General features: G+C 44.1%; 2 protein-coding genes across 2 annotated transcripts; both read right to left on the bottom strand.

Annotated features, from left to right (window-relative positions):
* Positions 1-101: 101 nt before the first annotated feature.
* trim35-13 (tripartite motif containing 35-13) lies at positions 102-2,910 on the bottom strand. The gene is made up of 6 exons (XM_018754603.2): positions 2,468-2,910; positions 1,816-1,911; positions 1,495-1,725; positions 1,252-1,274; positions 1,040-1,158; positions 102-892 (listed from the first exon to the last, which is right to left on the bottom strand). The coding sequence occupies exons 1-6, from the start codon at positions 2,873-2,875 to the stop codon at positions 339-341; spliced, it is 1,431 nt and encodes a 476-aa protein (XP_018610119.2). The 5' UTR covers positions 2,876-2,910; the 3' UTR covers positions 102-338.
* A 2,872-nt stretch (positions 2,911-5,782) lies between these two features.
* Positions 5,783-8,448, bottom strand: LOC108935760 (RB-associated KRAB zinc finger protein-like). The gene is made up of 4 exons (XM_018754609.2): positions 8,002-8,448; positions 7,589-7,737; positions 7,159-7,258; positions 5,783-7,032 (listed from the first exon to the last, which is right to left on the bottom strand). Exons 1-4 carry the CDS (start codon positions 8,339-8,341, stop codon positions 6,413-6,415), a joined length of 1,209 nt encoding a protein of 402 aa, XP_018610125.1. The 5' UTR covers positions 8,342-8,448; the 3' UTR covers positions 5,783-6,412.
* Positions 8,449-15,424: the final 6,976 nt, after the last annotated feature.

The following is a 15,424-nucleotide window of genomic DNA, read 5'->3' as shown; positions in this document are numbered from 1 at the left end:
CTTTTGTTTAGATGAAGAATGGTAGCGGGTAGCATAGTGGTTAGAACTTCTGCCTTCAGCTCTCAAGGTTGCAGGTTTGAATCCCACCTACTGCTGTAGTGCCCTTGATTAAGGTACTTACCCTACATTCCACAAGTAAAATTACCCAGTTGTATAAGTGGGTAACTTAAAGTTAATACTCCAAGCCACTCTGAACCAAAGTGTCAGATAAATCTAAGAATAATTGACTACTTCTATCCAGTCAGCTGCAGTGGTTCTACTCAGTAAACTGATACCAAAGTATGTTCACTAGAAAATGGGCAAGTATCCATAAGTATTTCGGATGTCTCACAACAGGTTTAATGAAATGCCCTGTAGTTCTCTGGAATGACTGACAGCCGGGTAGGTAGGATCCTCAGCGGATGAAGTTTACAGGCCGTGCAGAAGTAAGGGAACACCCGGGGGCTCATGATGTCCGTGAAGGTGAAAAGAAGTGACCTCTCCCGTGGGTCATAGAAGGACACCTTTCCCCGATCCATGTCCAGCTGAACTCGGACCACTTGCAGCTCCTGGGTCACATTTAGTGGCGTCCATGGAGCTGAGCACGCCTTGTACTCACCATTACGCAGTCGTATGGTCCAGAAGCCTTCTGCTGGCGTGAGCACATGCTTCCCCTTGGGGTTGATGTTCTCCTTGGCAACACCGATAACCCAGTAGGTGTTGTTTCGGACGTCCACCTCCCAGCTATGACGGCCTGAGCTGAAGCCCTCAGAGCCCAGCATCTCAGCACTGATGTCAAAGCGCTCAGGGTTGTCAGGGATATTGAAAGTCTCCGTGCAGTAATGCACTGTGCTCAGGTCCTCAGACAGCATGAAACAGTTGGCAGCTGTATTTGGGTTCACCACAACTGGAGCTGCAACAAGGTCACACTTACTTTGTAAGACTGTGGAAATGTCATTACGGCTTCATCACATAATTATGGCAGTACAGTATAGGTACACACCAATATACGGACTCCCAGTTTACAGATGAATGAGAAGCTGTGCTAATAAGCGCTTACTGTATTGAACAGTATCCAGCATCTTCTCCCAGACCTGGTACTTCAGAGAGCCCAAGTGCTTAGCCACATCAATCAGCGCTCCTGAAATCAATTCTGGCTCAGGGAAGGTGCCCCAGGTTCTGTAAGTATTTCAGTTTCAGTATTCAGTTTACAAGGTTTCGGTATCTCCAAACCGTGGAAAACATAAAGAGAAACATCCAGAGATCACATACCTCTTTATTGTGGCCTTGTAGTTCTAGAAGACAATAAAACTGGACATTATTCTTAAAGCATTGTTTGCATCAACATAACACATGGGTTTGCTAATGGACGGTTAGTGGAACTGTCAGTAACCTGTAAGAAGTAGACAGTGGTGATATCTGATATGTTCTTCTTCTGGATCTTCTGCCAACACTACCAAACCTTCGCAGTGCAAGCTCCTCGCTGAAAACATCTATAGCGTGGTCACTCCTTACCTTCAGAAATGGGATGTCCTCAACTCCCATCTCCTGCTCTAAGGATCTGATCGTGTCAGATAGGGATGAAATATCATCTTCTATGTCCTCAATCTTTTGGGTTATGATCAGACTTTTGTCCTCTTCCTCTTTCCTTAAAGAGTCTAGCCTGGCTGTCTCTTCATCTCGCAGAAACTGGTGAAGTTCTTCAAACTGCTCCTTTATCTGTTTCTCAGTGTGTTGCACCTGACTCTGAAAGGGACATGGAGTCAACAGTCGGAGGAGTCGACCTTATACTCAGCTGTACTCTGAACCCACAGTGTGTCTGTGTTACCAAAATACCTTCATGTGCTCTGAGATTTCCACACAGGTGAGCTTGGTTTTCTTAAACACATTCAGTTTCTCTTTCAGGGGCTTGAGCGCATTCTTGAGCTCCGCCTGTGATGAAATAATGGTTTAGCGAAACATTCTGAGAGTCAAATTATTAAAAGCACACGCCACGTCGAAGCGACCATCTGCAGGACCGCGAGCTGCCAAAGTTGACCTCAGCAGAGTTCCGGAGGGCAGGTGCAAGGGGTAGCCTGGGCGCGAGGCAATTATGAGTGACAGGGGGAGTCAAATTCATCTCTACCAACAGACTCTCCAAAACCTATGTTATTTTTAGGAAGATAAATAATCCCTGCCAAGATGCTATAAATACCTCCACTCAACAAAGTATCCACCCAAGGAAGGCAGACCACTGCTTCCTATTGGCTTTTTGCTGCTTTATCTGACACAGATCCGCCAGATGATGGCTGATTTTAACATTTGATTAGGGTGACCAAACAAAGAGAGAGGTTTCCTTCACAGGCCAGCCAAGGTGCTTTTGGCGATCGAAACAGCATAGAGACGAGAAGCATGGCAAGATGGGCCTTTGAGCCGCTATGTCTCTCTGCTTTCTGATGTATTTCTATGACAGAAGGTAGAGGGGTTATGTGCCCACGGGGAACCCTACCTTGCAGTCCTGCAAAGCCTCCCCCAGGGGATACAGCCTGTGGCCCCCATGGATGGCCGAGGTGCGGCACACCTTGCACACGGGCTGGAGATCTTCCACGCAGAACAGCGTCAACACCTCTCCGTGCTCTGTGCATGCTGTTGGGTCAGCACGGCTCCGCTGCCTCCGGAAGTCATCGCAGGCCCTTTGCAAAGCATTGCTGACAGGCAACTCATCCAAAGAACAGAGCCGGAAGCACAGCGGACACTCGTGACCCCCCTGGCTGTCCCCACCCCTCCCTGTCCAGCTGCCTTCCAAGCAGCTGCGGCAGAATCGATGGCGACAGGAGAGTGCTACTGGCTCTTGCAGGATCTCCCCACACAGGGGGCAGGAGAGCTCTTCTTGTCGCTCTGATAACCAGGATGCCATGCTAGCTCCAAGGTGGACACCAACAGTGTGATTGCAGCAGACCCCAGGGACTGGATTAGGTTACCCACAAGGCACCTCCTCCTCTCCTGGGGACTCCTTAAAAAGCTGTACAGCTTCCACCCTCCGTCCACAGCAACACATTGATAAGAAACACATGCCTGATGCAAGTACTGTTTCAAGTAGAGTCAAACAGGCTAAGAAAAGAGATCTTTCCAGGAGCTACAGGGTGCTTAGAGTCGAGGAGAGGATTTTTGCCCAGATGATCCTAGATTTTAAGAGGCCAGGAAGTCTAAAGAAGAGGGATATCCTGGATCTACTGGAGTGGCAGATAAAGCAGCAAATAAATCTCATGAAAAACGGGGTGCCATGGAAACAACATCCAGGACGTGGTCCATGAGCGTCAGATGGGTAAAATAAAATCCATGCGGTGAAATCATACAGCAGTGAAAAACAGTATGTAAACCAACAGGAGGACTAAGAGAACAGGATTGAGGTGATTTGTCCACATCTGCATAGGGAAAATGTGAATATCATTGGGATCATACTGCAGCCGGAGCATCCCTGCACTCTATTCTGTATAATTTTTGCTAAAGAATAAAGCCCCGCATTGCAGTAACAGCAGCTGGAAGAATCACTTGAAGTTTGAAATTGCACGAAAAAAACTGACTTTATTCACGGGATGAATAATTCAGCGCGCTGAGTGCATGTGAAATTGTGGTTGGGGTGACACAATTATGCAGGAGAGGGAAAGAAGCTATTTTGTCCTCTTGGTATGAATTCAATCATTTCATCAATAAAGCCCTTCAAGGCCTCACCTCTCATCTCACCCACTGGTGGCAAACAGCAGTAAATGTTTTTACTTGGCAACTTAAATTTATTTACACCTTTTTCATACTTGTATTATAATGCTGAATTTTATATTTTTTAAGCGCTCACCATAATTTATACATAATGAATGATTTTTTAAGAAAGATTAATCGTATTAATAATACAATACAATTATCCATCTCGCCATTATCAATAACTGCTTGACCAGTTATTGGTCATATGCCTACCCTGAAAGCAAAGGGTGTGAGAAAGGTTCACCCTGGACATGACACGCACTCCTTCACTCGCACATACAAAAGGCAATTCAGAATTGCCTGTTAACCTGAAACACAAGGTTGAATTGTGGGAGAAAATAGACACAGGGAGAACAAGCAAACACCACACAGACTGAGCTGGATTCAAACCTATGCCTGAAAAGTCCAGGTGCTATGAGGCAACAGCTTCCTACCGCACCACTGTGCTGCCCTATAATAATTATGATTATAAATTAGATGAAAACAGACTTAACCTAGAAAATAACCTGTATGATGAACGATTTCTGAAGGTCCCTTCGTTCAGTACGTAAGTGACTGACCTTGACCAACTACTAACCGAGGAAGCTCTGCCCACCCACCTTTCTCTCCTGCACAGCCTCCTTCCAAGGACACAACCTGTGTCCCTTGTGCTCCGGAGACATCTGGCACGAGGTGCAGATGGGCAGCAGGTCGTCCAGGCAGAAGAGCACCGGCCTCCTGCCGTGGTCTCCACACATCTCTTCGGACCTGGCGGGTTCCTGGCTGCAGGCAGGACACATCCACGTGTCCCCGGGCCTCCGATGCTGCAGAAGGCAGCTCCTGCAGAAGCAATGCCCACAGGCAAGGCAGGAGTGGACCAACGGCTCACTGAAGACCTCATCACAGCCCCAGCAGGATGGATCCTCCTCCAGCAGAGGAGAAAATCCTCTATCCATGGCACCTCCACCCAGATGTACCGGTCCTGGGGCTCCTAGACCGGACGGAAAGCAGGGGCACGTCCACGAGTGAGCGACAGCACACCCTGCGCATAGGTACAGCAGCGAGATGGAGGCAGCGTCCATCTCAGAGCAGATAGGGTTACGGAACACTCGGCCCCATGGGGTTTCCGCTGAGCTAAATCAAGAGTAAAGAGAGCAGGCCCAGAAACGGACCAACTGATGCTCCCAAAGCTTGTTTTCCCCCTCAAGCAAATTCTCCAGCGGACACGAACACCGAACAGGTCGCATTTTTAATTAAGTTACGCCACGGACCCGCACCCTCCTCAGCCGCACAGTCATTACAAGTCCAGTAAGTCAACAAACTCCTAGTTCCGTTTTCAGTTTTTTTATTAGGAAAAAATGGGCGTGCCCTGATACAAATGTGCTCAAACCTGGCTAAACAGACACACTACAAAAACTGTATGTTTAACAGTGCTTTTAAAATAAAGGTAACAAAATTTTCCAAGGGGATAAAACACTCGGATAACCATGACTCACAAATACATCAGAATGGCACTTAATATCATATGAGCCTTGTTTGTTTATTTGGCTTCACACCACAAAATCACTCCAACAGACAGTGCCCTGCCAACGCAAACCCCCTTTCTTCGCACCTACATGCAGCATTAACAGGGTGGCATCGGCGCCGTCTTCACTGCTCTCTGGAAAGCGCACGGGGAATTTGAGGACTCTCAAAGACATTTAGAAATAATTAAGCAACTTTTTCCCCCCAAATAAAAATGACATCTTCAAAGACTCTCTCTATCCTCTACTGTAGTACTTTACACATTTAATATAGCACCATGTATCAGGTCTGTGGCTGTCAACCCTCATGCTGACCTTGTTCAGCGAAAAAATTAACCGCACATCAGAGAGGTGTTGACTGATTCCATATAATAATCCGAATGTTGCTCAAACACTTTAGCTGAGGAACCACTATCACAACGTAACAGTTAAAGCTAAAGTGTCACCTCAGTAATACCTGGAATTGCGGCACAAAAAAAAAAAAAAAAAAAAATCAAAAATGTTCGTAATTTTTCTCACCTAAAATTAATAAGTTTCAGTTAAACAGTTTTTTTTTTTATAATTATGTACTTACTCATTCTTAGGCTTTCAACAACAAAGAAATTTAAGTACTAATTAATCCACGAGGCTCACAATTCATTTATTCGGCGTTGCTTCAGTTTTACTACCCCATCATCAGCTAAAACGCATCTGGAGCGTTCAGCTGCGAGCAAGAGCCAGGGCTGACAGAAAAACCCCACACTAAGGGTCAAGAACCACTGAAGTACTGGAAATAAATTGGCTCATCAGTGGCCTCCGAACGCGTTAGTGTCGTCACAAGATTATAAAGGATAAAATAAGGGTGGCGCATGCATTTTATATACAGTTAAACCTTTGTTACTATTCTAGGACCTAACTTAAATCCTAAGCCTTTTACACAACAAGTGAGGTTAAATATTACTACCAGTGTACTGATACACATGTTTTAGGGTTTTCTTTCTGAATCTGAACTTAAATCTCAGATAAATCTAGAGAAATGTACCTACAGCACTGACAGAGCCACGCGTCCACGGCACCGCGGCTCTTCCGCCAAACTGCGTGTATACGTCCTCTCTTTCTCTCTGACTGCTGTGTATTGCTGAATGAGAACCGCCATCTCTGAACCCTTTCTGTGGCAGGTATTCCCGTAGAACTTCACGCAACGTCAGACACGACTAACTAGTGTTCTTCCATGCCCTGTCTGAACACTGGTGCAGGTTAAGGCCATGCTTATATGCGTATTTTTTGCCGCACTCGGCGCAGCTGTAAGGCTTCTGTCCCGTGTGACTTCGGCGATGCGAGTTCAACGAGCTTTTCTGCGTGAAGCACTTTCCACAGTCCGCGCAGCAGTATGGCTTCTCGCCCGTGTGGGTGCGCTGGTGTAAAGTTAGGTACGTCCTCTGAGCAAAGCTCTTGCCGCACAACGTGCAGCTGTACGGTTTCTCTCCAGAATGCCTTCGCTGATGCACTTTAAAGTAACTAAGGTAGGTGAAACCCTTTCCACAGATTGAGCAGAAAAAATATTTCTGCCCCCTGCCAGCACTGCTTTGCTGGGCGCCACTTGGTTCTGCAGCAAGAACACACCGAAGAGAGTCTTCACTATGGGTGTTGGGCTCTGCCATGTTCTCCACAGACATGGCCTGCAGGTCTAATTCCTTCTGTCCCACAGTGACCACCTGGATGTCCTGCTGTTCCAGACATTCAGAAGCTGCAGACTCCGCAGTGGGCTGCTCCTCAGTGGCGACCTTCCCATGGTTTGGCATTTCTCCAGGACCGTCGTTGAATTTATCCAGACCTGTTCGGGAGAGGAAAGGCAAATCCTGCACTATGTGGAATGGCATCATTCTACAACACATTTTCTTAAATATTCTCCAGTAAATGTCACTTTAATTTCTTTCCCCGACATTTGGTTTCCACTCACTCTGCCCACTCATCTCCAAGCTTTCCTTACAGTCGCTGGACCACTTCCTCTTCTGAAACATCTCATCCTTGACAGAAGGGCTGTCAATCAAAGCTGGTAACTAGAAAAACAGAAACATGATCAAACAGACCCCCATCAGTCACGTTGCAGATTCAGTCCAACTCATTCCAAAGCCTAGTGGAATATGAAGGGGGGGAAAAAAAAAAAAAAATTATTTTATTGCTCACGAGCATCAATAAGGAAAAGTTACACAGCTAAATAAGGCCAACAGTTCCTCAAGGAGACCTTTATCTTTGCATGCCGCACAGTGGTTAAGAGTTTAGTGACTCTTCTGTGAGATGCAAAGGCAGTCACAGTGCTTCAATGAATGAGAAAGAAAACAGTCAATAAAGGGCATGAGCTCACGCAAAGCTCATTGTGTGAAGCGCACCTGATCCACAACACTGGAATGTCCCACTGTAGTGTCCTCCAGCTCCACAGCTGGGGGGTCTCCATCTCCCCAGAGGCCAAGGCACCATTCCTTCCCAAAGACACCCTCTATGGTGGGACAGCTTTCAGCGACGGCACAGCTCTCCGTGCCTGAAACAGGAGGTTCATTTTCATCGTCAACGTTCCTTAAGGGATGGGAACGTGACTGACTCGCTGATCGTCTTCACCGACTCCTTCTGGATAAAAGCAGAGGAATTCTGGAGAGAAGCACTTCATGAGCGCAGAGCTCTGCTGAGGAACACACGATGATGATTTTATGCAAACACAGAAGTGTTCTCGTATGATTTTCTAAGCATGCACGTGCACCGGCCAAGCCAAGGCCAGGCTGTGTGAGTGTGAACAGACGAGTAGCACCTGTTTCCACCGTCCTCGGGGGGTCAGTCGTCTGCACGCCAACAGAGACTGATCTCCTGCTGACTCCACCGATAGCGATTCTCCCTACCCTTCCTCCTGCACCTGTCCCTACCCCCGATGCCCCGCCTGGCAGCGCGTGCTGCCGCGCGCTCCTGAGCTCCATTTCCATGATCCTCAGTTTCCTGTGGAGCTCCTGGTTCTCGGTCCGGCACTTGCGCACCTCCGTGCGCAGCCTGGCCGACCCCTCGTCCACCAATTTGCAGACCTCCGCCACGGCGGCCTGACACAGCACCCCCATAACAGAGGAAAGCTGCGCCCGGAAAGCGACGCAGTTCAGCATGTTAAAGTAAAGTAACGCTGAGGTAGTGAGCGCGTAAGTAATCAGTTAAAACAACCTCGAAATTCGCCGGATTTCTTGGCGGATCGTGGCACGTTGTAATTTTCGCAAACCAGGAAGTGACGACAGTCAAGCGTTACCATAAAACCACGAACAAAGACGCGCGTACTTTTCATGGGGCATCACAACTGCCCGTAGTGTCGTGGGCCATTGCGTCATTGTATTATTTGTCATTGAAAAAAATTCAGGTAACCACTCCTGCGGGACCTGGATGAGGATTTTGGCAAAACGTAAAAATAAACTAAAGCGAGTGGATGGGTAAGTATAAAGTGAAGCGGTTTCTGTTTTTTCCAATTTCGGCCGATTTGTTAAAAGCTCTACGCAAGTTGGTGATAACCATAGATAGGCCATAGTCTATGGCATCATGATAGCTGTGTCAGGCTGCCATATTGGGAAAATGTAGTCTTGAAAAGGAACGCAGTGCTCTGCGTTGAACTGTACCAATTACAAAAACAAGTACAGCAAGGAGAAGGGTTGTCATTTCAGCAGTAATTACTTGAGTTTCGTCTGTCTAGTGTTTAAAAAAAAAAAAAAAAGTTTTAGGGGGGAAAATGTTCCAACTCCTCCTAGCAACTCAGTGAGTAAACACAGAACAAGCCAAGTCCAGACATTGTTTATGCCACATTCGTGCAGTGTCTGCCATGAAATCTGGATCAGGAAACAAATGCTAAAATAGGCTGATCTTCGTTCATTAAGAAAATTGTGTGGTACAGCTTCGTAGCTTAGTTTGACTGCCTTGCAAACATACCCAGATTTCAACAGAACTTTTATTTGACCACTGGCCTTGATTCCCAATAAAACATGGTAAATACTAATGCTGTGATTGTGAGTGATGGTGGGTACATGTGTTCACTGCCTTGGGTGTAAATTCTGGAGATTTGAAGTGCTTCATTATTTTGTGGATTTATTCAGAATAATTTACAGAGTCCCAAACAAAGAAAAAGATAAGGAAAGATATCAAATATGGATAAGAAACTACAGATGTGATCATCCACCGGGAAAAGGTTGTGTGCTCTGCAGCAAGCACTTGAAAGGTGATCAGGTTGATCAGAGCGGACAGATCGTTCACTTAAGGGAGGGAGGGAACTGTGTCCACTTTATTCACCTTTCCTGAGCATTTACAGGTATTTGCTACGGCTGTTTTATGGAACACTAATGGTCTGTATAACATTGTAACATTCAGTTATAGAATCATGACTGGCCTGAGCGAGGTACAAAACACACCTGACTAGTACAGTTGCTGTGATGTTGACAATGAGAATTCATAACTAGAAAGCTTGTCTAGTCAAATTTCTGATTGTGTTTATATGATCCAAGTTATCACCAAAATATTTTCTGTTAACTTGCTTTGGTTGCCCTGCCAAAGGAGAGATGCATCCTGAATTCACTTCGAGCAAATCTACAATATTTGAAACTATTTATTGGCAAAGGTTTTTTTTTTTTTTCTTTTTTTTTAACTTTTGAAATATGTTTTGCCCATAATAACTACTCATCTATATAAATTCCCAGAAAGAAAGTCTTTCTAGTTTCATTGTAGGCTTTATAGTTTGTTTTTAAATTCTTAACGTGTTTGACAGATTTAACTGCAGAATTTTGTAGCTTATGCTTTGTCAATAGGCACTTTAATAATAACTGATATTAATAGTATCATAATAAAGTATACATTTTTATACTAGATATTGTCCATTTCTTTATAGGCCTAGAAATTCCCTCCAGTCACTTCAATTCAATTCAAAATTTATTGATAAAGAAAAATGACATATGACAGAATTATATACACACACACACACACACACACACACACACACACACACACACACACATTTTCAGAACCGCCTGTCCCTTACAGGGTAACGGGGAACCGGAGCCTACCCGGCAACACAGGGCGTAAGGCTAGAGGGGGAAGGGGACACACCCAGGACGGGACGCCAGTCCGCCGCAAGGCACCCCAAGCGGGACTCGAACCCCAGACCCACCGGAGAGCAGGACTGCAGTCCAACCCACTGCGCCACCGCACCCCCGGAATTATATACATTGAGCACCAAACTTTTAGTTCCCTTTGGTGGCCAGATACCATCTGGTATATATAGCTGTAATAACAGAATGCTTAGACTATAGTATTTTGTGTTAATTAAACAAGTCCAGATCTTGGAAAAATTTGTTGTATATTAACAGACACTATGAATGTGGGATGATGATATTACTTTGTTCCAGTTATGCATAGGAAGCTCTTGTTATGGGAAGACAGGTAAGAGAGATATGGCATCATGTGGAATCTTTCCACAGACTTAAGCACATCAGTTAATGCAAAATAGACCTTAAGCTTTATCATGTTTCAAGAAACAGAGAGAGAACTCAACATTCAATGCCTACGTACCAATACTGTATACATACATCAGTAAACTTTCTGGCATCATTCAGGGTTTAGTCTGATTGATATTTCGTCTTTCATTTATTAGGTAGTATTACAGACAAAATGACCTCATGAGAAAGCAACACATTGCTAATAGTATCCGGTTAGTATTAGATTTTTTGGACTATGACTATATAGACACTGATAGCTACATACTTTTTTTTAGACTTCTATAAAGCCTTTATTAATTACAACATGAATTCATTTTGAAAGCTCTTGGCTTTGGCACTTTTTTCTGCAATGCCATCAACACTTTATATAAGAATGGCAATAGCGGTATCAAGCTGAAATGCGGTACACCGCCAAGATTCAGTCGATCTCACAAGATTAAACAGGGCTGTCCCTTGCAACCACGTGTTGGAAAGTAAGTTACAGGGTATTTTGGTCACTGACCAACAAATCCTCATTAGTCAATTGGTAGATAACACTATAGTAATCTAAACTGAGTTATTGAAAAAATGCAAAAAAAAATTAACTCCTAGTTACAGAGAGATTTATCATTACGAGGAAGAACTCTACTGACAAAGGCAGAAGGCTTATCTAGACTGTCATAATGCTGCTCTTTATCTTCACATCCATAATACAGTGACTAGAACTGTTGATAAGATGCTTTTCAATTTTATATGGAAGAACAGCACAAATTATGTTAAAAATCAGTAGCAATGAAATCCCTTATGCATGTGCATGTGAGGGTATGAATTTCCTTGACTTCAAAGCCTTGAATAACATGTTTAAAATAAACTGGCTCAATGAATTCCATCCTCAATTTGAAATCTCATCCCACATTACATCTTCTCTATAATAGGTGACCTCTGATTTCTTTTAATGAGTAATTAGTATCAATGAAATTCCTATCAAACTGGAAAATTTCCATAAGCAGGAGCACTTAGTCTGGTCATTGGCTCATAAAGATAACTTCCCTCCACATCAAAATATACTTTGGAACAACATAGATATTCTATATAAAAACAAAACTGGGTTAAAAATGACATTCTGTTGGTGAGGCAGCTCTTTAATTCTAGTGGATGTCTGATGCACTATGATTTCCTGGCAAAATACCAGATAGTTTTTACCCCAAAGGAATTTATCATAGTTTTTGATGCAGTACCTTCAGGTATCATCATGCTGTTTTAAAAAAAAAAAAAAAAAAGAAAAAACCAACAACCTTGTCTAACTCCTGCCACCCCAGACACGGATCTGTGCACCTCTGCTGTGGGACCAATCTGTTTCTCTCTCCCTTCTTCACTACTAATCCCTCTCCTGCTTCTGCACCTAGAAGGTCACCTTTTGCTGTGACCAAAAATCTCTCTTGCGCTCCTGCCTTGCCTCTGCCACACTGTCTGCTCACCTTTCTGCTGCACAAGTCTCCCATCTATCAACAGACAATGCTACTAATGTTTTCCTCTATGCCCCATCTTCTTCTCTAGACTCTTACTTCCCCTATTTTCCAGACCAGCACACCCCAGTTCCACCCCATCGCTGACTGATGCGTTATGTGCTAACAGGACCAAGCTCCAGAGTGCAAAGCAATGATGGCAATAATTCAAGACTTGCACGGACCTGGAAGTCTACAAAGAACTCTTAGCAGTCTTTCACTCTGCTGTTTCCTCAGCTAAAACAACCTTCTTCCTCAACAAAATACAGTCTGCAACCAACCTCATTTTACCTCTGGTAAAGAAACCCTCTCTGGATCTTGACTCAGTCCAAAACTACAAGCCAGTCTCCCTCCTTCCTTTTCTGTCAAAAACTCTGTAACAGGCGACCTGTGATCAGCTATTGGAATTCCTCACCCACAACTATCTCCTCGATGGATATCAGTCGTGCTGGACGTTTCATCGAGACAGCATTCCTGGCAGTGTCAGATGCTCTCTAGTCGGCTAGAGCAATCTCCTTCTCCTCAATCCTCATCCTCCTTGATTTGTCTGCAGCATTCAACACTGTCAACCACCAGATTCTACTCTCCTCTCTCAGTAAGCTTGGCATCAAAGGAACAGCACTAAAACAGTTTGAGTCCTACCTATCAGACAGATCCTACAAAGTGGTCTGTCAAGGCTCCCGTTCATCTCCTCAGCCTCTCTCAACTGATGTCCCGCAGGACTCGGTACTGGGCCCTCTGATCTTCTCAATCTACACCTCTTCCCTCAGGCCCTGTCATTGCCTACCATGGATTCAGCTATCACTGCTATGCTGATGATACCCATCTCTTCCTCTCATTCTCACCTGGAACATCAGACGTTTCCACGCACTTCACTGCCTGCCTGTCGGACATCACTGCATGGATGTCTGATCACCACTTACAACTCAATCTCTCCAAAACATAGATTCTTCACCTCCCAGCTGGCCTGTCTTCCTGTCGTGAACTCTCTATCAAACTGAACAACTCACACATTTTGCCTACCTCCTCAGCTAAGAGTGTAGAAGTAATGATTGACTCAACTCTCTTTCTCTCAGCACATCAAAGCCACAGCTCGGACCTGCAGATACATCCGGCATAACATCTGCAGGATCCGTCCTTATCTAACAACAGACTGCGCATTTACTTGTCCAGGCCATGGTGATATCCTGCCTGAACTAGTACTTCTCTCTCCAGTCTGGCCTTCCAGCTACTGCCATCAAACCTCTATAGCTGATACAGAATGCTGCTGCACCAGTTATGTTTGATTTCCCGAAGCATTCCCATGTATCTCCCCTCCTCATCTCTGTGCATTGGCTTCTTATAGCTGCCCGGATCAAATTCAAGACTCTGGTTATGGCCTACAAAAGCATAAACAGAACTGCTCCCAGATATCTACAAGACCTGATCATCTGCTACACCTCAGCACCTCAGCCAGACTGTTACACTCCTTTACCTCTGCCTGGTGGTCCCACGCACGGAAGGTCCCAAAGCAAAAGCATGAAGGTTCTTGGTTCTGGTTCTGATGTGGTGTAACGATGTCCCCCTCTCACTCAGAACTGCTGAATTTCTGCCTACATTTAAGAAGGGACTTAAAAGTCACCTCCTTCAGACTCACTTCTCCCATGATCTCTTGAGTTCATGTAATGCGTAAATGCTCATGCTCTATAACTTTGAGATCATAATTATTAAATAACAGATGAACTTTCACACAGCTACTCCACTAATGTAAATGTGTAAGAAAAAATATGAATGTGATTAGGACTCGTCAATATTTGGATAAAGATTTATGCAGCTACTCACGTGACGTACATTGATTCATAGTATAGTGGAAAGTAACTATACTTTAGAATCACACATCTGTATCTTAGTCTTTCTTTCTGCTAATGTAATGCATAGATTGTATTTTCTTTGAGATGTACGTCGTTTTGGAGAAAAGCGTCTAATAAATTAATACATGTAAATGTTTCTTAGTCGGACTTCACAGAAATAATAGAACAATCAGTGCATTCTTCCAAAGTGATATTGTTACAGTGCCATATGTGGTCCCATATTGAAACAGATTTATCAGTAATATCCTATGGAAAAAATTTGTGAACATCTTACTCTATTTGTGACTAATAAGTTTTTATTTTCCATATATTTATGGTAATTTGTTTATGCACTTACATACTGACTTATCAGTTTCACTTTTTTGTATTCCCTCTGGCTTTCTTTGTTATATCTGGATGTGGTTCCTTCTTCTATTCATAATCTTAACTTTTGCAATTGCTATTTTATCAGTAAAGTTAAAATACAACCCCAATTCCAAAAAAGTTGGGACACTGTAAAATGTAAATAAAAGAATGCAATGATTTGCAAATCTCAAACCCGTATTTTATTCACAATAGAACATAGAAAACCTATCAAATGTTTAAACTGAGGAAATGTACCATTTTAAGGAAAAAAATAAGGTAATTTTGAATTTTATGGCAGCAACACATCTCAAAAAAGTTGGGACAGGGTCATGTTTACCACTGTGTAGCATCCCCTCTTCTTTTAACAGCAGTCCGTATACATCTGGGAACTGAGGAGACCAGTTGCTGGAGTTTTGGGAGAGGAATGTTGTCCCATTCGTGTCTGATACAGGATTCTAGCTGCTCAATAGTCCTGGGTCTTCTTTGTTGTATTTTTTGTTTCACGATGCTCCAAATGTTTTCAACTGGTGAAAGGTCTGGACTGCAGACAGGCCAGTTCAGCACCCGGACTCTTCTACTACAAAGCCGTGCTGTTGTAATAGAGGCAGTATGTGGTTTAGCATTGTCTTGCTGAAATATGCAAGCCCTTCCCTGAAAAAACCATCATCTGGATGGAAGCATATGTTGCTCTAAAACCTGTATATACCTTTCAGCATTGATGGTGCCTTTCCAGATGTGCAGGCTTTTGAACTGAGAGTTGATAACAAGCCGGATGGTCCCTCTCCTCTTTAGTCTGGAGGACGTAGCATCCATGGTTTCCAAAGAGAATTTCAAATTTCGATTCGTCTGACCACAGAATAGTTTTCCACTTTGCCTTAGTCCATTTTAAATGAGCTTTGGCCCAGAGAAGACAGTTGCATTTCTGGATCATGTTCACATATGGCTTCTTCTTCGCATGATAGAACTTTAACCTGCATTTGTGGATGGCACGGCAAACTGTGTTCACAGACAATGATTTCTGGAGGTGTTTCTGAGCCCATGCA

Source organism: Scleropages formosus, chromosome 8, assembly GCF_900964775.1.
Source record: "Scleropages formosus chromosome 8, fSclFor1.1, whole genome shotgun sequence".
Lineage (NCBI taxonomy): Eukaryota > Metazoa > Chordata > Actinopteri > Osteoglossiformes > Osteoglossidae > Scleropages > Scleropages formosus.
Note: the sequence above shows the minus strand (reverse complement) of the source record. Positions and strands in the feature narration are given on the sequence as shown.

Bases quoted from the DNA above. Each gene is read 5' to 3' on its own strand.
- trim35-13 (XM_018754603.2), bottom strand. From the start codon at position 2,875: ATGGCATCCTGGTTATCAGAGCGACAAGAAGAGCTCTCCTGCCCCCTG. The intron at 1,912-2,467 runs GTAGGGTTCCCC...ATTTCATCACAG, and splicing joins AGGCTTTGCAGGACTGCAAG to GCGGAGCTCAAGAATGCGCT. The intron at 1,159-1,251 runs GTATGTGATCTC...AAATACTTACAG, and splicing joins TACAAGGCCACAATAAAGAG to AACCTGGGGCACCTTCCCTG.
- LOC108935760 (XM_018754609.2), bottom strand. From the start codon at position 8,341: ATGCTGAACTGCGTCGCTTTCCGGGCGCAGCTTTCCTCTGTTATGGGG. The intron at 7,259-7,588 runs GTGCGCTTCACA...CTGTTTTTCTAG, and splicing joins ATTCCAGTGTTGTGGATCAG to TTACCAGCTTTGATTGACAG. The intron at 7,033-7,158 runs GTGAGTGGAAAC...TCTCCCGAACAG, and splicing joins CTTGGAGATGAGTGGGCAGA to GTCTGGATAAATTCAACGAC.